This window comes from Nannobrachium achirus (genome assembly GCF_963921795.1).
Source record: "Nannobrachium achirus genome assembly, chromosome: 2".
Classification (NCBI taxonomy): domain Eukaryota; kingdom Metazoa; phylum Chordata; class Actinopteri; order Myctophiformes; family Myctophidae; genus Nannobrachium; species Nannobrachium achirus.
In genome coordinates, this window is record NC_137811.1 from 16240601 (window position 1) to 16262712 (window position 22112).

General features: G+C 44.6%; 1 protein-coding gene across 1 annotated transcript in view; it reads right to left on the minus strand.

Moving 5' to 3' along the window:
* itga10 (integrin, alpha 10) overlaps window positions 1-2729 on the minus strand; it is a 99577-nt gene extending 96848 nt beyond the window's left edge. The window contains exon 1 of the mRNA XM_080750174.1: window positions 2644-2729. Within this exon, the coding sequence (XP_080606300.1) occupies window positions 2644-2695 (52 nt within the window). The 5' untranslated portion in view covers window positions 2696-2729. The remainder of the gene's footprint in view (window positions 1-2643) is intronic.
* Between the last annotated feature and the right edge of the window lie 19383 nt (window positions 2730-22112).

The following is a 22112-nucleotide window of genomic DNA, read 5'->3' on the forward strand; positions in this document are numbered from 1 at the left end:
CCAGCTCAACTCTTTTTCTTATCGCTCGTCAATAGTGACAAATGTAGCGTGTCGGTTTGTTACCTCACTGGCTCACTTCGCTGGCTTCAACTGAAAACGACTTATAGCCTTTCCTCTTTGTCACCGCTAGCATGAACGCAGCACCACTGCTCCCGACGAGCAGCTCGGTGCCTCGCGCTGCTCAGATTTATTTAAAGATCAAGCTTTCAACCAGAACCACAGGAACTTCTGTTCAACTCGCCCCAGCGTGGCCGTGGCTTCATTGGCTGAGAGGCCGTGTGGCAGCTAACATGTGTGTGTGTGTGTTTTAGGGGGGCCTGTGAATCCGCTCCACCATCATGCCAGGAATTCCTGCATGGTAAGTCACTTAGTGTTTCAGGGGAACTGGAGATGTTTTGAGGGGCTTTTTGGGCAGGCCCGATATGACCCATTATTCATGGGTGTTTTAGTTTGGGCTACGGTGGCGTGCCGGCCTCCCGGCCAGAAGCGGTGTAATAAAAGTTAGTGTTTCCTTTACTTTTGATATCTCCATCTCTGGTCAATTGGCGGGTGGAGGTATTGCTGCTGTCAGGCAGAAACCTCTTATCGACATGTTTTTAACTGTGTTCACTGTTTTTGAGCGGTGGTCACACTGTCCCCTAAGAGCGACTTTATCCGTTTCCGCCCGACTATGTCCCATGAGCTGCAATACCACTGGTGACCAGTGGTAGGCCTGTACACACACACACACACACACACACACACACACACACACACACACACACACACACACACACACACACACACACACACACACACACACACACACACACACAAAACTCAGCAGACTCACACACAAATACGCCCCAACACTACTTTTTGAAAATTGAATCCTGAAAGTTACCGTTTTTTTGGCCACCCGACAGAGACAATATGTTTTATCCCTGCTATTGGTCAAACTAAATTAAAATGCATTTCCTTTTGGTCTGACATATTTAGAATAATGTTAACTTCATAGACACATACAAAACAGAAAAAGTACAAAACTATGGCACCACCACCTCTTTTTTTCATATTTCATATTCATATTTTAGATTGCAATTAGAGAAAAGAAAAGATGAGGTTTTCATTTAGGCTACTGCTTTCTATTGTTTTAGCGATTTTAGTATTTTGATTTCAGTGGGTGGGGGCATGCGTACAAGTGGCTAAATATCTATTTTTAGACACAATAAACCGGCAATTTCTGTGTTACTATTTACACCAGCCCCCATAAGTCACATATATCTGCCCATGAAAGATTGCGGTGCATCTTGGGAATGAGCTTATTGTGTCTGAAAATACATATTTAACCACTTGCATGCATGCCCCAACCTGGTGGGGACATGCATGCATATCAAAATCACTAAAATGATATAAAGCATTTTAACACTCATCTTTTCTTTTCTCTAATGACTATCTAAAATATGAACCCTTGTTGTAAAAAAAAAAACAAAGTTGTCCATTAAATGTTTAAGGAAATGCCCTGGTTGTAATGATTGTATCAGAGCCAGCTGGCCACTGGACACTTGCTGAGGAGCGGAGGTGGGGTTCAGGTTGGAGGTCAGAGGTCGCGAGGTCAGTTGGCCAAGGCAGAAGCCATCAGTCATGACGAGGAGGAGGAGGCAGGTTTCAGATCTGCCAGTCCAAGTTCATTTCTCCCCCGTTGTGTTTTGAACTCTTACTCACTCACATCTCCTATCTTTACCACATTGTTATGTGTGTCTGCTGTTCTGTTAATGTGCATGGGTGTGGCAATTAAAAGCCCACCGTGTTAAATAACTATAATCCCTTTGTAGCTCAGAGTGTGAATAATTGAAAGCAACAGGTCCATGTGGTTACACGTTGTATACATTCAGTGTTACTGAGGATTGTACTGTGTATTTAGTTAGTCGCTCTGGATAACAGTGTCTGCTACGTAGGCTATGTCGAAATTGTACAATGTTATTTTGTCACGGACAGACAGACAGGCATACAGACAGACAGACCGACAGACAGACAGACAGACAGACAGACAGACAGACAGACAGACAGACAGACAGACCTTTAGTGAGCTCCATTGGTGAATTCGGGTGTCAACACCTGATGTGAACGCAATAATCCTCTTTTTCAGTGTTGTTGTTTGTGTGTGACCCATTTCTTGACCCACTTCTGGGGTCCTGACCCACGGCTTGACAAACACCAGCCTAGAATAGTCCCACAACCCACATATATATATAGGTCTATTCTAGAGCGCTGCGCTGGGGGTGCACTTAACTCAACCTTTCCAAACCAGTGGTCTGTATTTTTAGTTTTGTCTGAGGAGCCGTGAACAGATCGGTTAACTTATAGGCAACTCATTCTTTGAAACAAAAATGTAACAAGATAATAATGATGTAAAATGGAGGTTATGGAATTAAGGAGAAATTGATGGAAAGTTTTGGATACCACTTAAGCACTTAAGCCCTTATGGCTAAATAATTAGATTTATTTATTAGTTTTATCTTTCCAAAATAGCAGATCTATAAGCTTGTGTTTATGTTTTGCTAAATTAGAAAGATTAAACAGTACTGATGTTTTATTCTGAAACTTAGGCCTACTGGCACATTAGGATTACATTTAAAGTGCTCAACAAAGGTAATTTCTTACCTTTCAGGAGGACAAGGAACTTGACGAAAAGCAGGTATCTGTGGAGCTCCATTAGGCCTCAGATGGCGAGAGGGGACGGACGATGGACAGTTGGACAGATTGACAGCAGGGCTCTGTCAGTTAGTCTATAGATTTATTCTTCCCTGGACTGTGTAAATACAGTGCATAACAGCGTGTCCACTCACACACGCACGCACGTCCTTTTCAGCTCTCTCTTTTCTCCGGGGATCCGTTAAACGTGTTCAAACGGCGCTCCGCGCACATTTCTCGCGTGTGTGATATCCTGTACTCATTAAAACAACATCGGGGCCAGTCTCACTGATGTCTTATTTATGAGAGAAGGAAATCGCCGTCTACAGATGTTATCCACCGGGACTCAGGGGACACGACGATTAGTGTTGACAGAGAAACAAAACAAAACAAAACTACAAAATATTATAAAACAAAAATAAAAGTAGAACCGTAGTGTTGCTCAGGAGAGGGAACCCTGGAAATCTCAGTTGGAAATGTTGCCCCCGCGACCCGATCCTGGATAAGCGGTTGAAGATGGATGGATGGACCGATTGTGCCGTGCGTAATTGCCCACTTAATTGATGGTCGCCAACCAACACCTGTCCCCTGTTTCTGTTAGGTCAAAGTCCTTAACATGAGCCTAACCTTAAAAGCATCTCTAAATCCAGTCTCAGTGACTTCCACTTACAGCAGGGTCGTATCAGTCAGTCAGTCAGTCAGTCAGTCAGTCTTCTTCAGTCAGATCAATCAGACTGATGGTGTCCTTCACAGTGAAGATCCGTCCACGGGAGATGTTTTCACGAACGCGCTGCTCTACGTGAGTTTCCCCAGCTTGTTCAAGTGTGTTTCTCTGTCAGTTTGTGACGACGAGGGGAGGCTGAAGCTGCGTGTGTCGTGCGTGCGTGTGCGCGCTCTCTTTCAAATGAAAGGGCGCATTTATCCTTAGCGCACAGTCACAGACCTCTCTCTCTCTCTCTCTCTCTCTCTCTCTCTCTCTCTCCCTCTCTCTCTCTCTCATCCACCCCACCAGTCCTCTCCGAGCGCGCCTGGTTTACATTGTAGAAACCTCAAACCCAGTACCCACAACTCTCTCTCTCTCTCTCTCTCTCTCTCTCTCTCTCTCTCTCTCTCTCTCTCTCTCTCTCTCTGTCGTCTCAGTTTTCATTGGCCTCAAAGTTCTCTTCAGTTTTTGACTTGGTTCCATGCTTTTGTTTTCGGCCTGTATTATTGCTGCTAAATCCATTCTCCTTTGAGTACAGTTTATGTGTTTCTGGTTTAGCAGTAGAACGTTGTTAATTCTCAGATAGGGCCTATATCGGTTTCTCTGTTAATTTAATTTGGCAGACATTTTGCTATGGCGTGTAATTAAATGGCAATATATGCCGTGGTGGATTTATGACTAAATTAAATATAGGCCTGCATGACGTCTTCAAACAGTCACTTCAATATCTGATTGTGCACACTGCACAGACTGCAGTGCACAGTGCAGCGTTCAGGCGCCCTCTTCTGGCCTTTTCCTACAACTACAAGGAGCTGTATCGGGCAAGACAAGAAAGACATTGTGTAATGTTATATATGCAGGGTAGGCCTATACAGATTTTGGAACAAATAGCATTTATTTTATATAGCAGCACTTTTTCATACATAGGCCTGTGCAGTATAGGCATGACTTTAAGTACAGGCCAAATTGAGGCCATATCTGTGCATGTCCTGTCTGTCTGTCTGTCTGTCTGTCTGTCTGTCTGTCTGTCTGTCTGTCTGTCTGTCTGTCTGTCTGTCTGTCTGTCTGTCTGTCTGTCTGTCTGTCTGTCTGTCTGTCTGTCTGTCTGTCTGTCAGTCAGTCAGTCAGTCAGTCAGTCAGTCAGTCAGTCAGGTACATGAGGGAAGGGGAGTGGAGCTGAGGGAGCTTGAGCACTGCCCGTTTGACCCTGATCATGTGATGTGTCTAAAGTGCCATTTGCATTGGTAATGTACGTTTTTATAAGATACATTTACATGGTAATTATTTGATCCTTTTTATCAAGCCACACGCGCGCGCACACACACACAGAGAGAGGAGAGAGAGAGAGAGAGAGAGAGAGAGAGAGAGAGAGAGAGAGAGAGAGAGAGAGAGAGCTGTACCAAGACATCAGAGACACAATACTTCCCCCACAGATCACCACCCAGGGGCCCTCTGAGGTGTTAATCCGGCCCTGCTGCTGGGTGAAGTAAAACAATGTGCAAACACAGCAGCAAGATTCATGAGCTGCTGTGATAAGAGAAGGATATCAAATGGAACCACCCAGTCACCTTAAAAACCATTGTATGATCTACGTAACCGTGATGCATGCCAGGCTTGTCAACTCTCCTGGATCTCCCAGGAGTCTCCTGGATTTTGACCCCATCTCCTGGCATGCTCCTGGATTGGCAAATCTCCTGGATTTCTCCTGGATTTGGTATCAAACTCCCCAAATTCACCAGAACACAGGAAATTACATCTATGTTAATTTTTTTCTGGGGGAGGACCCCCAGACCCCCCGCTTTAGGGGTGGGGCAATGAATGCAAGAAAGATCAGACACATATTCACTTAAGTAATTACTTAAAAATTAAAAGTCATCATTAAAGATGTCCTTTGGTTCAGTCATCAAATCTGTACACCTACATTTGGCATTTTAAGGCTGAAATTGTACCCATGCTAGCAGTGGCGTAACAACATTGTGATAGGCCCTGGTGCAGATATTTGTTGTGGGCCCCCCAACCCACCCCACCCACCCCTATATACACAAGCGCAAGTGACATTTGAAATGTTTATTTATGTCCACATAAGCAGAAGTACAAGAATGTACAAAGGACATAAACAATATCATTGCAGTAAGCACTGGCGCCTAACTCTGTCCCCACTAGGGGGAGCACAAAGCCAGGAGACATTTGGCGCCGCATAGCGGCGCCGCAAAAAATTGTGTATTTCCGGTTATAAGGTCGGCCAAAATGGGTATTTTTGGGTATAAAGTCAACTAAAACGGGTTTCCTTTATTAAGTCATTTTCGGGTGTCTTTGGGGCTTCAGGGGAGGACCTGGATATGTTGCTTGGTGCGCACCTTTTTTTAAATAGGCCTATAAACATGACCAGGGCTCTGACATGACCAAATAAATAGAACACTAGGTCTACAATGCAAGCCTTTCAGTGCTGCACATTAAATAGACACGACCCATCCTGACTGATTGACACACAGCTGACAGGTCTCAAAGGCTGATTGGACAAATTATCATTCACTCGGCACTCCACCAGCTAGGGCCTAGCCTAGGCAGCTACTCAGCACCTAAACCCATTACCGTAATACTTGTTGCGGCCGCGCAGATGCATTCCACCGCCGAACGTCATTACCGTATTACCAAGTGTGGTCGCGCAGACAGATTTTTTTTTTTCTTTTTTTTTTCCCTCTTCCTTCATGGGCCCCTGTGTGTGTGGGCCCTGGTGCGGCTGTACCAGCTGCACCTCCATATTTACGCCACTGCATGCTAGTAAAGCAAGCCCGATAAACATATAAAACATGCACAAAATTCACCAGAACACAGGAAATTACATGTTAAATTTTTTCTGGGGGAGGACCCCTAGCCCCATATAGAACCTCACCCGTCGCTGCATACTGTTGTGCGTCTCAGAGCACAACAGTATGCAGCGACGGGTGAGGTTCTATATGGGGCTAGGAGGACCCCCAGACCCCCCACTTTAGGGTTGGGGGCAATGCATGCAAGAAAGATCATATAGGGTCTGTAATGACTTAAAGATGAGAAGTCATTATTATTCACCTACATTTGGTATTTTAAGGCTGAAATTGGACGAGTGCTAGTAAAGCAAGCTTGATAAAAGTATCAAACATGCACAAAATTCAACAGAACACAGGAAAATATATATCTGTTAAGTCTTAAGAGGTTTTGGGGAGAGGACACCCAGACCCCGGTAGGGGAGTTCCGCGCACCCCCCAAAAAATAAATCTCCTGGATTCTGACCGTCCAATGTTGACAACCCACTGTGCATGAACACTGTATGTTTTCTCATGCCAATAAAGCCCTTTGAATAGAATTGAATTGAAGTGAGTGAAGTGAAGATAGAGTGCGCCTACTCCGGTCCAGTTGGCGGCGGTATATCGCACTTCCATACCCAACCAAAAACAGGACACCACCATTCTCTTTCCCCAACAACAACAACACACTCACGTCTCACGCCATACAGCAGCAGCAGCAGCAGAGCAGTCAGCAGAGCAGACCCATGGCGGCTATCAGCAGCAGCATTCCCACCAACGGCATGTCGATGGTGACCCCCAAGCAGCCCGGCTCGTGCCACTGCGTGGTGCCGGGCTGCAACAACGAGTTCTACCAGACCAAGATCACGCGCGGCGGGCTCGTCCACTACCACTCGCTGCCGCTGAAGCGCCGCGACGTGCTGCGCCGCTGGATGGACGCCATGCAGCTGGAGAACCCCCCGGTGGGGGGCCGCGTCTGCAGCGACCACTTCATGCCGGCCGACTACAACGAGGCAAAGAGGCCGGGCGACGACGGCAAGCAGGCACGTACATAGACATCTAAGGGGGCTTGAGCCCCTGCCCCTTTTATCTGTCTGGAAAAACTGACCTCTCCAGACCATGAATGCAGTTTTTACTATTCAATAGTAAAATAGTAACTATTGCGAAAGAAATGCAAATGCCCTCTTTCCATGCCATACCTGAAGGCAGCATTCAAGAGAATTGCCTTGTCCAAACTCTCCTGAACTTGAATGCAGCATCTTATGTTGAAAGAATTGCCCTCTCTGTGTAGAAATCCATGCTGTAGCTACCATATGCCACATCTCCATTGACTTGATTGTTGCGACCGTAGGTCGCATTTACTATCAAAACCTCCACCGGCTGTCTGTCCGTCTGTCACACGTCACACTTTTGCCCTGCTCATATCTTGCCCCCATCCATGCCAAATTTTGCACACACACTCCTTACCTGCCAAACTACAACCTCCAAGGACCCCCGGAGCTCCCTGGGGGACCCCCAGGTGTAAAAAATGACCAAATGTGCAAAAATGACCAAATGACCACCCCAACGGGGCTGCTCACGGGGAATTCCTGGGGACCACCCACTCCTGGTGCTCCAGAACGGATGCAAAAGTGGTGGCGCCCCCAGTGGAGGACCCCCTCCACTGCAGCTCACATAAAATGCCGTAACTCCGGCTAGGAGCGTCCGGGAGAGCCGGGGCCGGTACCTATTCGTCCGCCAAGGCAACGCGGAGACCCCACCCTCATTTCTCACATGGCCCTCTTCTAGCGCCACCTTCAGGGCGATTTCTAAAACAAATTTTTGGACACTGCTCCTACAGTTTTTGCCCTAAAATCACGCAAATCGCTACACAGTATGTCTACACTCATCCCATCAACATGAATCTGTCCCATATAGCGCCACCTTCAGGCCGATTTTTAAAAACACATTTTTGGACACTGCTCCTACAGATTTTGCCCTAAAATCACGAAAATCACTACACAGTATGTCTACACTCATGTCATCAACATGGATCAGGAAGATTTTGGAAAAACAAAACTTTGCCTTATTTGTGGAGATAAGCTACCTACGGTCGCTTATCTCCCGATTAGGGAGTCTTACTGGTGGTATCACTACCGAAAATAGCTGACCTCCAGCGCGACACGTTGTGAGCTTGGAGGTCTGCTATTTTCAATATTCCCACCAAAAGTCCCTTTTAATAATGTCAGCCCCTGCCTCTCTCTAACATTCTCTGCACGTCCCTGGCGGCAAGCAGGTGCTGATGCGCTCCAAGTTCCTGAGGAGGGACGCCGTGCCGTCCGTCTTCAACGGCAGGAGGTTGGGTGAGAGGGAGAGGGCAGCGTCCACTGAGGGGAACAACAACACATCTGGCCAGCTGCAGTACATGGGCGATGGAGAGGCAGAGGTTGGTTGGTGGGCTTGGTGCGGTGTGTGGGCGTGTGCTTCTCCTAGAGCAGTGAAAGTAAAGTACATAATATGGAAATATTGGGTCTATTTGGATCCATTTTGTAGGCTATACATACACTCAAGAGGTACAGACTTGTAATGGTCAAAGAACCCTGAGAGTCTCTGTCTGTCTCAAACAAAACGCTATTTCACCTTCAAATGAGATAAACATTAAAATAAAGGAAAATCACGGCCCCCTCACGCTTTAGAAGGACAATGGTATAAAGGTTTGTATATTACATTATACAATGCTTTTGAAGCAAATAGCAGCTCCTTCTCATAATTGGCATGAACCATCTAGTTATTCCTTAAATGTTTTTAAAGGTAAGCCTAGTTGCTCTGTTCGCATGTACAATACACTACAGTAGTTCTATGTCGAAGGTAAAAATTCATACACATGTCTTGTGTAAGAACACAGACATTCTAGGGCTGCTGTGTTTAGTGAGAGAGGGATTGAGAGGTTGGGAACCACCGGTGTATGGGAACATGAACTATATATATTTCTGTTTTCCTCCAGGTTCCTTCTCGGGGCCTGACGACAGAAGACATGCCTCCTGAAGACATGGAGATCACATCGTGGGAATGGGACGGGGTATGATGGTTCCTATATGATCTACCTTTAGCCACCTCTACCCGTCCATCTGGTCTTTTAAAAGCTCATTTAGACTGGCTATTTTGGCCAAAGAGATTTGGTGCGGAGGGGTGAAATAAAGGAGATGACTGAGAATAAAGAGTATAGGGTTTAACGTGGTTAACTTAACGCTATCCTCTGTAACTTTTCTGTTCTAACCTGGATTCAAATGTTTACCTCTGAGCTAATAGAGCCTGCCTGCTTGCTCAGGGGGGGAAATAGAATTTTGACCTTCAGGCAAGTACCACCAGTCTTGTCAAAATCAAAAATCTATGGCAACCACACAAATAACATTGTAATCAATAAAAATCACACCCAGGGCCCTATTTTTGTCGATGCTAAACCCTAAAACCCTAAACTTCTTTGCCTTTTTTTTACTATTTTGAAAAGCATTTTTAAATGGTTCAAATAACGTATCTACAAGTTCACAACGTGTCGATGTAGATCGGCTATTTGAAGTATTTAAAATGTTTTTGAAAATGGTAAAAAAATAAGTTTATCATGGACAAAAATAGGGCCCCCGGTGTGAAGTGAGCTGTACTATTTATGAGTTAAATTCATCAAGCGTCCCGCTAGCCAATCACGGCGCATCCTGCGAATCTTGGCCGATGGGACCCTGGGCGTACAACAGACTTGGAGCCTTTTATGCCAAGATGTAGGCCATGTCTAGGCCAGATGTAGGCCATGTCTAGGCCAGATGTAGGCCATATCTAGGCCAGATGTAGGCCACGCTTCAGATGTTGGAGCTTAGCTCCTTCCAGGAGCACTGCTCCAAAAAAGGAAGGTTCACAGTGCAGATTTGACAGCTGTACGTCACGCACACGTCACGAACAGTTTCCACCATTTTTGTCTCCGCCCAGGATCCCTCTGACGGCACGAGCACGGAAGCCGCCGCTCCCTGCGGCGCCGCGGCGGTGGCGGCGGCGCCCTGGCAGGCGGGCGGCGGAGGGGCGTGGGCCGAGGGGGGCCGGGCCGCCGCGCACCTCCAGTGCCCGCTCTGCGGCCACTTCTCCAAGAGCCACGCCCACCTGCTCACGCACGCGGCCGACGCCCACCCCAGCCACCTGGACAGCGTGCCGGTGGGCCGGCTGGGCGCCATCATGATCTACCAGGGCACGGCCATGCTGTTCCACTGCTACCGCTGCTACTTCACCACCAAGTACTTCCCCAGCCTCTACGACCACATCATCATGACCCACTGCATGGACAGACGGAAGGACGCGGGGGGAGGAGGGGGAGGAGGAGGAGGAGGGGAGGACGGGGAAAAGCTGGTGGACTCTAAGGTGGAGGAGGTGTGTACACGGGAATGTTTACATTGGCAATGGTGTTTGTCTTATTAGTCGTCTGTCTTGGTACTGTAGTGCATGAAGTTATTTTAGATAGCATGTTTTTCGGTTAGCCACTAGGCTTTGGCAGTGCGACGAATATATTGGGAGTCGGCGATGGGACGTGATTTTCCCAGAAATTGTTTGTATTTTTTCCACAAATGTAATACTCGTCAAAAATTGAACTCGAGACGTAAAAACGAAAATGAAACTGCAGCTATAGTTTCTGCAAATCGTCGCTGTGCATTTGCAAGCTTGATGACGCAGGAACGCGTGTGTCCCCCCTAACTTCTGCTATCAAGTCTGGATACTAAAACTAAAACAGGCTAGTGTTTCGCCACATCATTGCTGCAAACCGAGCTAGGCTACTGTCAATTTTGAGCAGACGAATGACCATAGATCCTTTTTCTTTCTACTCATGTCTGTTAAATGCCTGAATTGAGATGGTGCCTGAATTGTCATTCCCAGGCGGAGGAAGAAGGCGAGGCAGAGAAGGTGGGAAAAGAGGACTCCGCCAAGCGCAAGAGGAGCAGCGAGGGAGACGAGGAGGACGAAGAGAGGGAGGAGGAGGAAGGAGAGGGGGAAGAGGACGACGGCGGCGCCCAGAAAGAAAGCGACGCGGAAATCTTAGCCGCCGCCGGTGCCGAGCCAGACGAGTCGAAGGGCGTCCTCCGCTTGGACGGGGAATTCTACTGCTGCCAGGTGCGTAGTGTAGATTTCGTTGACCAAGACTACGGCGAAAATGTTCGCTGGCTACCTTTTTTCACTGATGAGAACTAAACAAAAATGATGACTGAACCTAAGAGACAATTTCGTCAACAAATAAAAACTAGACTAAAATGTCAGGAGAAGTGCAGAAGAGATCCGGTAGAACTTAAAAGACAAGTCGTTTTATGTTTGGTTGCGCTCGGGTGTTGCGCTTTGAAAATATGCGTTGTGAGCTTGTAGATCGGCTATTTTCAGCACGCAACTGAGTTTAAAACCAGGCATTACGACACCATCAAGGCCCGCCAACATACATTTCAGTCGACAAAATCGACCTTAGATTTTGCCGTCTGAAATCTTACGATATTCATTCGACCAAAACCAGACCAAAACCGAATCATTTCAGACGACTAAAGCTTGACAAAAACGAAACAAAATTTCGTTCAAAAGACTATGGCTTATAACTAAAATCGTAAGATCTGCTGTCAAAAACCCAACACTCCAGGTGTGCGACTTCAAGACGCCGCTGAAGGGGATGGGCATCATGCACCTGGTGAAGAAGCACAAGATCCCCCGGGCGTACGCCTACGCCTCTGCGCCCACCAGACAGAGCCCGCCGGCGTCCTCCAGCGCCACCGAGGAGGAGGACGTGCTCGCCGCCGCCTCCAACATGGCGCTGATGGCCTCGCCCAGGCTGTCGCTGGACGGCGGCAGCAGCGCAGACCTCCTGACGGAGGAGATGAAGGCCAGGGCCAAGGTGGTGAAGTTCGCCAAGAGCCGCTACGTCTGCCTCATCTGCGGCTGGAAGACCAAGTCTAAAGGTATTTACTGTGTTTTTTTTAACCCATTTAGGCCTAGGGTTAGGGTAATTACTGAATGCCTTAACCAGTGAAAAATAGCAGATATACAAGCTCACAGCGCGGCACCGAGTGCCGCGCTGCGAGCTTGTAGATCTGCTATTTTTGAAAAAGTCGTGAAAATGTGTGCAAATCTTTGACTATGTGTATTTTCAAAGCGAACGTTTGTAACTCAAATTTTGCTTATGGGTGGTTCCTGGAACTAAATATTTTGAAATGGGGCTCCTTGGCCAAATAAATATCTTTTTGGGGATCCTTCACATGAAAAAGGTTTGAGAACCACTGACATAGTAGTCTCTCAAGAACAGACTAACTGAGCTCCATTTAAGTGAAAAGTACCTTTTCTTTGACGATGGCTAGCCAGATTGCTGACATAGAAACATAGGTTTTTCAAAAAATCTTAGAAGGATTCAAAAGACACTTATAGAATCGGGTCAAAATTCTAATTTTTCACGATTTTTCAAAAATAGCAGATCTACAAGCTCGCAGCACGGCACTCGGTGCCGCGCTGTGAGCTTGTATATCTGCTATTTTTCAATAGTTAAAGCATAAAATAATGATACACTAAGTGGTTTTCCACACTTTTCACTTCAAGGTTTCGTTATTCATTCGGCATTTCTCTCAGACCCAAAACGTAGCATATTTTGCTGTCGTTGGATGAGATTTTGCCCACAATTCCATGCTGTATTGATATGGTGGCATAGGAGAGATAACAGGCAAATGTAGGTTTTTCTGCATTCTCTTTATTGTGAGTAATGCAGGTGTTTAACAATAATTTAACTCTTGAGAGTGTAAAATTAAACCAAATGGTTTAATTTAGAGTTTAATTGAGAGTTAAAAATCTATAAGGGTCCATTTGGTTACCAACTCTCCCATGCGTTATTGGAAATGACACCCGAGCTCCAGGCGGAGCCGCTCGATTGTCCACGACACTGCAAGCGGCGCAAAGGCCAGCGGACCTTGGTCCTGCTCTTCGCCCCCGAGCGCCGCAAGCGCGAGTGGCCGCGAAGAGCGGGCCAGGGCCGGCCGCGCGAGTTACGAAGCCGTGGTGAATGCAATCGTTATATTTATGCCCAGGCCGTAAGGCCTGGGCAAGCGCACGATAAACGCCCTGTCCAAGCGACTACAATGGAGCGCTCCCTAGCTCCGCTTCAGCCAATCAAAAGCTTCGGTGGGCGGGGTTTCCCTGGAGCTCGGGTGTCATTTCCAATAACGCCTCTCCCATCATTTAGCTGGGGTCCACCTGGAACCCCCTCAAGGACCACTGGTTGAAAACCACTGTACGGAATAGGATAATTGTGGAGGAATAATCACAGTTTCAAAATCTTGACTGTTATTCCGCAACACGTGGACTAACTCCAACCAAAATGAGGCTAGAAAATCCATCTTTTTGGTAAATGTCACAATGGGTGCCGCCATTATTGTCGTGAAGCTGTGCTATTGATCCATTGCGCAACGGAAGTCTCGCAAGACGATATTTCAAACGTGAGTTGAAACACCTGGTCTCTGTCTCTCTGTCTGTCTGCAGGCTTCATCTTCAGCCACGTGCTGCGCTCTCATGACGTGGAGCGTCCGTACTCCTGCAAGGAGTGTCAGCAGTCCTTCTTCCTGCCGTCACACCTCCAGCAGCACATGAGCACCCAGCACCGAGCGGGCTGCTACGGCTGTCCCTTCTGCTCCTTCAGGTAAGCACATGAGCACCCAGCACCGAGGGGGCTGCTACGGCTGTCCCTTCTGCTCCTTCAGGTAAGGTATACATGGGCAACTGGCAGGCTCGGGGGCCACATGTGGCCCTCACCTTCACTTCATGCGGCCCGCAGGATAATACCGGAATACTGATATATTATTGATTTCAGCTGTTACAATTCCAAACATGACCTGCTTTAATTCCGTCAGTCTATATCAGTAGCTTAATGACTAGTATAGTAGTAATAATGATTTCAGCTGTTACAATTCCAAACATGACCTGCTTTAATTCCGTCAGTCTATATTAGTAGCTTAATGACTAGTATAGTAGTAATAATGATTTCAGCTGTTACAATTCCAAACATGGCCTGCTTTAATTCCGTCAGTCTATATTAGTAGCTTAATGACTAGCATAGTAGTAATAAAATTATTTTTTTTATGTCCAACGTATTTGTATTTAGGTTCATAAAGTTAACATGAGCATATAACTAAATGCCTTTGAAATTCAATCAAAATGTTACATTTCGGGATTCCAATTAAAAAATAACAAAAAATAATTCAGGATTCCAATTCAAAAGAAGCAAAAATAGCTGATCTACAAGCTCAAAACGCATCGCAGCGCGATGCGTTTTGAGCTTGTAGATCGGCTATTTCTGCTTCTTTTGTATGAGATACTAGAATGACAAGTAGGGCATAGCAATATGCAATGTGGCCCTCTGGAGTGAAGGTGGAAATATAGTGGCCCTCGCCATCATCAAAGTTGCCCACCCCTGAGGTAAGGCGTCGGACGCTCACAATAATCACATCGCAGGGATTTCATTGTATGGTGAAATTGGTTCTTTCGTCATGCTGGACCCAACTTGGCTCTGTACTTTTTGGATTACTTTATTCCCCCCCCCCCGTCTACATCAAATCTCTTCTCTAAAATGAGCCGATCTACACGTTGTGTGCTTGTAGATCTGCGATTATCACTAGTTTTGGTCCCGGGCAAACGTCTTAAAGGTGATACACCATGAAATTTCACTTTTCCTATTTTAAAACCTTTTTTTGGGGTCCCACTAGCACCTTCTATCGTCACAAAGTCCCATTTCTGACCGTTGTGTCTTTCTCTGGTTTTGAGAAGACGAAGGTTAAAAGTATCCCACGGTTTCTCAAAACAGGCTATCCAGATTTGCTGCCGATGATGTATCATCATCGGACGCCATTCAAAAATGAGAGAGGCTCTCTATTCAGGAGTGGTAATTTAGCCTCAAACCTTTTGAAAAACGTTTTGGGACATAAACAATATGACATAAATACTTTTTAAATGCATGGTGTATCACCTTTAAATTCTCTTTTGGGTCACGAGCTAAAAAGTTTGGGAACCACTGGTGTAGATCATACTGGGCTTCTAGATCATACGGTCCCATCCCTTTTTTTGTGATTGATTGAATATACTTCGTTAGGCAAAAAGTCCTGGGTCCTTGTTTCCATTGTGGTCCCACTGTATGTATTCAATACATCAATAAAGCATAGAATATCGTCGCTGTCGGGCAGAAACCTTAAATCTCCAGTTTCAAATGGGTACGTTATGTTCGTAAAGTAAAGCCCCGCTTCACCGACCGTCGCACGAAACTAGTGAAAATAGCCGATCTACTTGTAGATCGGCTGTTTTCACTGGTTTAGATCATTTTTAAAATGATAAATACAAAACGAACGGTTTTGGACATGCAAGGTTTCCACCCGACAACAACACTATGAACACACAAATACGTGTCATCGACAAATGACAAATAACCCTGCAGGGTTCCCATGGTCATGAAATTCCTGGAAATATTTTGAAATTAGGAAAATATTTTTCCACTACTGGAAAAGTTTTGGAATTTATCAAGGGTCCTGGAAGGTCCTGGAAAAAAATAGCTATGCATTGTCTCTTTGGTTATTGATTTTGTTAATGCCTCTGAAATGACAAATTAAACATGGGCCAAATTGTCAAATATTAGGGGCAGAAATTGTGAAAATAGCCGATCTACATGCTCACAACGCCTGTTGCTACTCTTGGTCTGGCGTTGTGTAATGAATCTAGAGTTTCTTCGGTATCAGGCAGTACCAGGCCAATGAAACAATAAACGTTGTAGGAGGCGGTGGGTCTAACGAGACAAGCAAATCAGGGACCCGTTCAAGCCTTGAACCAATTTGAGAAATCGCTTCCAATGGGACAATGTCAGACTCGAGCTCCAGCGCAGAGTCTGAAATCAGGCTATTGTGAGCATGTAGATCTGCTATTTTCACAATATACAAAATTCATCAACTCTTAGTGCTCGTCAGGGTGGGGGTCCCCAGTTAAAACATGATTATTTCGGGGGTGAGAACCACTGGCATACATTACCTGTCTTTGGGCATTGCACATAGGAGTAAGCGACCTGTTATTGAGCTGAGTTATATAGTCCTGGAAATTGGGTTAAATATTCTGGAAAGGTTTTGGAAAAGTTTTGGAAATTAATTGGTAAAAATGTGTGGGAACCCTGACCCTGCCTTCTTCAGGTCTCGCAACGTGGGAGGCTTCAAGAGACACTGCAGGCGCTGCGCCGCCCGCGACGAAGGGGAGGAGGAGGGAGGGGGAGCGGCGGAGGAGAAAGCAGAGGAGGATGGAGCGGAAGCCAGCGACAGAGAGGAGGAGAAAGGAGAGGAGGGAACAAGTGACGGAGAGCGAGAGAAAGTAGACACGACAGGACTGGAGGAAGGAGCTCCTGTCATGGGAGAATGATCAGATGATGAATAGGACTGTCAACCATTTAGTATTCACTTATTGCGACCGAAGGTCGCAGTTTACCATAGGGGTGGGCGATATGGTGATAATTATCGTTGAGACGATACAATGTCTCCACGATATGCCTTTTCAAAGGTATTGTATATATTGTGATACATGGGGAGCCTTGTGAAAAATCCTGTTTAATCGTTAATACAGAGATTCATTGCAGGTTCAATTAAACCTGCATTTTGGTCAAAATCATCAGTTCTCAAACTTTAAAATGTCAAGGTCTCCACTTAACTCTGACAGTATAAATGAAACCAAATGGACCCGTAAGGGTCCATTTGGTTTCATTTGTATACTGTCAGAGTTACATACTTGTAAAGTTCAATTTAGACCTCCCAAAAGGAACCCAGAGAGTCTAGTTTTTGTCAAGTAACTCGAAAAATAACCATGAAAACCAACTTGAAAAATCGTGATAAAATCATGTATCGTGATACAGCTTGGGAAAATATCGTGATATTGTATTTTTCCATATCGCCCACCCCTAGTTTACCATGAGAAACGTCACAGCTTGTCCGCGTGTAGACGTCCGTGTACACATTTTTACAGTCTATGGGCAAACCCATAGACTGTAAAAATGTGTCATCATGCTTTGATGTCACTCTGATGTCAGGGGAACCACTCTACCAGAATGGGTTTGCTGCTCTGACATCACACTCTGGCTTCACTGTGATGTCACACTAACAGAATCCCTTTTATGCCCATACATGGAGTTCCCTGATGTCATCAATATTAATGATGCCCTGTTAGAGAGATCCCTGTGATGCCTAGGGGAAACAAATCCCTTTTATGCCATCCCTGTGGTGCCTGGGGAACAAATCTCTTTTTATGCCCATATATGGAGATTCCTGATGTCCTTTAGGGCGAGGTCGCCTGTCGCCCTGAGGCGTCTTACTAGTTAAGCTATACTCTGTTGCCTATAATGATATTATCTTATAAACTAACAATGATTGTTTTTTTTTGTTTTTTTTTACAATAGATTAAAGGTAGGGTAAGTGATATGTTTTAGTTAAAATAAGTGTTAAATAGCCTTATATTCTGATAGTAATTGCTATGGGCTGTTTGTTCAGTAACAGGAGTCTCCTCTCCAGGTCTCCAGCTTTTTAGTAAACAGAAAATACATTTTACGATCAGGATAAAAAATATATATTTCCAATCAGGACAGAACTCACATACAGGATACAGCATAAACACGTGAAATTAGAAGTAACGACACAAAGAAATGAGCAGACAGAATTGGAACTAGAACGCTATGTAACATTTAAGCTGATAAATACGTATTATCTCCTGACATGCTCAAATTGGGCTATGTATTTTCTGTTCATTAAAACTCGCTCCCTGCCAATTAAATATGGGCTTTTTGGCTCATATTGCCATAAATCTCCATAGACTTCCATGTAATTTATAGTGCACAGATCATGCACGCCCATGCACAGATCATGCACCATGTTTGTGCAGGCTGTTCACAGCTTTCAAACAAAAAAATCAGATTGGAAATCCGTTCAGGCATTCTTGAGAAAATAGCCATTATGTTTTACATGTTATGTAAGCAAAGATGGCTGCCCTGTATGAAAGATGGGGTTGTATGGGGGGTGGAACATACAAAATCGCGATTGAAATCATGTTTACTAGATTTAATGGGGTCCATAAAAAAAAAAAAAAATATATATTTTATTAAATTATTATTTAAAGCTGTACTGTGGAAGCTGCTCAACTAGTGGTCAGTAGCGGTATTGCTTTTCTCGGCCGGAGTCGCCGCGGACCACCGGAACGGGGGCCCGCGGACCACCGCGGCCGTCGCGAGCACCTCCGCCTTGCCGATACGATTCCGTAGAGCCGTCTCCCATCATTTTTAGACCAGAATTGAGGGAGTAGCAAGCAAGATTCCTTCACCAATGTAAACACAGTTGCTGAGGGAAGCTACTTCCTTTAGAGACAGCAAGACTCGCTGTGATTGGCCGGTGGTGTATGATCGGCGCTGTGATTGGCCGGTAGTGTATCATGTGGGAGATGACATCATTTTGCCGGGAAATTCTCCCCCCCTCACAACTCATAGAAAACATATAAAGAGAAGGCTTCAGAAGCTGAAAATAACAGAGTGGGGGTTCTAAAACTTTAGCGATTTAACAGTTAGGACAATTTTAAGATTTGTTTTATAAAAAAGGTTACATGGTATAACTTTAAGTAAAAGTCGATTTAAGTCGTTTGGCAGGGAAGTCCATAGTGAGATAGTTGATCTGAAAGTCGTTTGGCACTGAACTAGTTAAAGGAGTAGTTCCCCCTAAAAAACACTCCAATTAAACACTCCATTAAATAACAAATATACGTTTTGTTTTAAACAAAAAAATATTACTTGCCCTACTTTTTTTTTCTTTTCTTTTAATCATGTCATCCCCCCAACAGTGGTGCTGGGGGGATTTGAAAATGTTGTCAGTTACCATTTCAATGTGGTAATAAAGTGCCAGTCTTCCCCCTAGTGGCACAGAGTCAACATTACTGCGATGACTGATGAAGGAGCACACAAACAACTCCCATCATGGTGGAGACATTTCATATCGTCACTGTCAGGCAGGAAACCTCGTATCTCCAAGTTTCAAATGTGTATGTTTTTCGCAAAGTAAAGCCCTGCTTCATCATACAAGGCCGTCGCACAAAGGTAGTGAAAACAGCAGATCTACAAGCACACAACGCCTCGCGGTGCGAGGCGTTGTGTGCTTGTAGATCGGCTGTTTTCACTAGTTTAAATCATTTTTAAAATGATAAATGCAAAACTAACGGTTTTGGACATACAAGGTTTTCACCCGACAACGACGATATGGATGGACCAAAGCAACACTACGACCAGGGACGTGCTGGGCCCCTGATTCAGCCCGGGAAAAAGCGTTGGAAAGGCCCTCGTTGTGCGCTATAGAGAGAGATCTCTCTATAGCGCTGCTGCTACTCAAAAGATTTGGGACAAAGTGACAAGCCAGTGGGCCAATTACATTATATTTCGTCATTGTCGGGTGGAAACCTTGTATGTCCAAAACCGTTTGTTTTGTATTTATCATTTTAAAAATGATTTAAACTAGTGAAAACAGCCGATCTTGTGTGCTTGTAGATCTGCTGTTTTCACTACTTTTGTGCAAACAGTTTAATTTTACTTTTGTGCAAACAGTTTAATTTGTTCCTAATGGCCGGCCTGTACCGGCCGGGAATGAACCGGCCGTTCGGGAGTTGTCCCCAACGGGTTCAACGGTTATGAACAACGGTGGAGTTCTCTGAGGACATGAGCTATACCGCCCGTTGACTAGATGGAACCTTTTGAATACAGTGTTTTCCAAACCTTTCCGTTCTAGACCCTCAAGACATGTTGTGTCTTATTTACTGTAATATGAACATTGCACATCTACAAGCTCACTATTGATTGTAATTGTAAGGTTATGGCTATTTTCGTTTTCTTTTTTTACGTTTTTTGAAAGTTTCTGAAATTCTTCAGAAAGACTTTTTTTTGTTAAGCTTTTGAAATAATGTTTATTGATATTATTTTGTAGAAAACAAATAGAATAATAGAGAAAAGGATGTTATCTTGCGAATGCGGACCATAAAATTCCTGACCCATTGTTTGGGAAACACTGGAACGGTTGAAACTTGTTATGATGAATTTAAATGTCCGGTTTGGTTCTTTTCAGAGATTACATTGACAATAATAAAAATATACTGGCCATATCTTTAAAAGCTTGTTGAGTGTACCTTATTTTATTGATTTCTCAAATGGTCGGTGTCTCATTTTGCTCAAGCTGTTGTGTAATATCTTCCATACTATGCAGTGGTGGACGGTAACAAAGTCCATTTACCTAAGTAGAGTAATTACTGTAAGTACATGTTTTGAGTATTTGTTTCTGTACTTTCGCTCCACTACATTTCTAAGACAAATATTGTACTTTTCACTTGTGATTTTATTTAACTATAATCAATATTTAATAACAATGGTCTTTTGTCAGGTGTGTGCTCTGAACAAAACATAAGTCAGCCTTATTTCACATTACCAAATGTAACCAGACCTGCAAGGTAAAAAATAATTACAATAACGTTGCCTTTCTTTGATCACTTGAGAATAAGACGGGAACAATCCTGACAAATTATACTCAAATTAAAATGTAAATGTTGCCAGGCCCTCCTCCTGCCGGACACCTCCCCATACACACCCATGGTAACTCCAAACTCCATTTTAACCATGATAGATTCATTAAAAACACCCATTATCTTTTGTGCTGACTCATACTACCCTCCTAATACGTGAGCAGGCCGTGTTTTTTCAATAACCCTTTTCGTTTATATTTAATAATTTTTTATTGTATTTATTTTTTTCCATTTTCCCAAAGAATTATTACAAATAAATGAAAAACGTTATAAAAAAAGAAAAGAAAAAAGAAAACACGGCCTGCTCACGTATTAGGAGGGTAGTATGAGTCACCAGAAAAAATAATGGGTGTTTTTAATGAATCTATCATGGTTAAAATGGAGTTTGAAGTTACAATGGGTGTGCGTGGGGAGAGGCCCTGCATGGGCCTGGAGGGCCTGATAACATTTACATCAAATATCTAAATATTGAATCAAGCAAATTAAAAACTGTTCAGGGTGTTCATAAAAAGCATGATTAGACGATAAAAATGACCAAAAGCTTTTTTGAAAGTAGAATATCCCTTTAACGGTGCTGGCGGGCAATTTAGGAATGAAGCTGCGGGCCGTATAAAAATTGTCCTCTGGACGCACTTTGGACCCCCTGGCTTATAGGGTCCACATTGTGAACGTGTATATTGACTTGTAGCCTCTAGGCTACTTAGATCAGGCTGCCTCCCTGGACCCCACTTTGAGAAGAACTGGTCTAGGTAAGTTTTTTCATGTCCCGGACCCCCAAATTGACTCTTATAATAAGCCTGCAGACCTCCATTTGGAAAGACATGCCAGGGAGAAGAAGTTTAGGATTCTAGCAGTGATTCCCAACCATTTTACCCTCAGGACCCTCAGTTTGACATGCATCAGGCTACGGACCCACATTTAATGGCATTTCTATCTCTGAGACCCCAACCTATACTGTAAAATCAATGTTAATTTAACTCAGAGAGTGTACAAAGGGAACCAAATGGATCCGTTAACAAATGGAACCACATTTGGTTCCATCTGCATACTCTCTGAGTTATATACACTGTAGGCCTACCCATAAGGGTCCATTTGGTTCCTAATGATAGTTAGGAGTGTACAAATGGATCCATTTGGTTCCATTTGTACACTCTGAGTTAAATTAACATTGATTTTACAGTATAGGTTGGGGTCTCAGAGATAGAAATGCCATTAAATGTGGGTCCGTAGCCTGATCCGGGGACGGTGGGGGACCCCACTTTGAGAAGTAGGCCTACTGGTCTCGGACTAGGCTCATTTAGAAGGGACTTGGGTGATAGTTTGCGCAGTGAAGATATCACCCAGTAGATGGCGCCAATGCAACACTT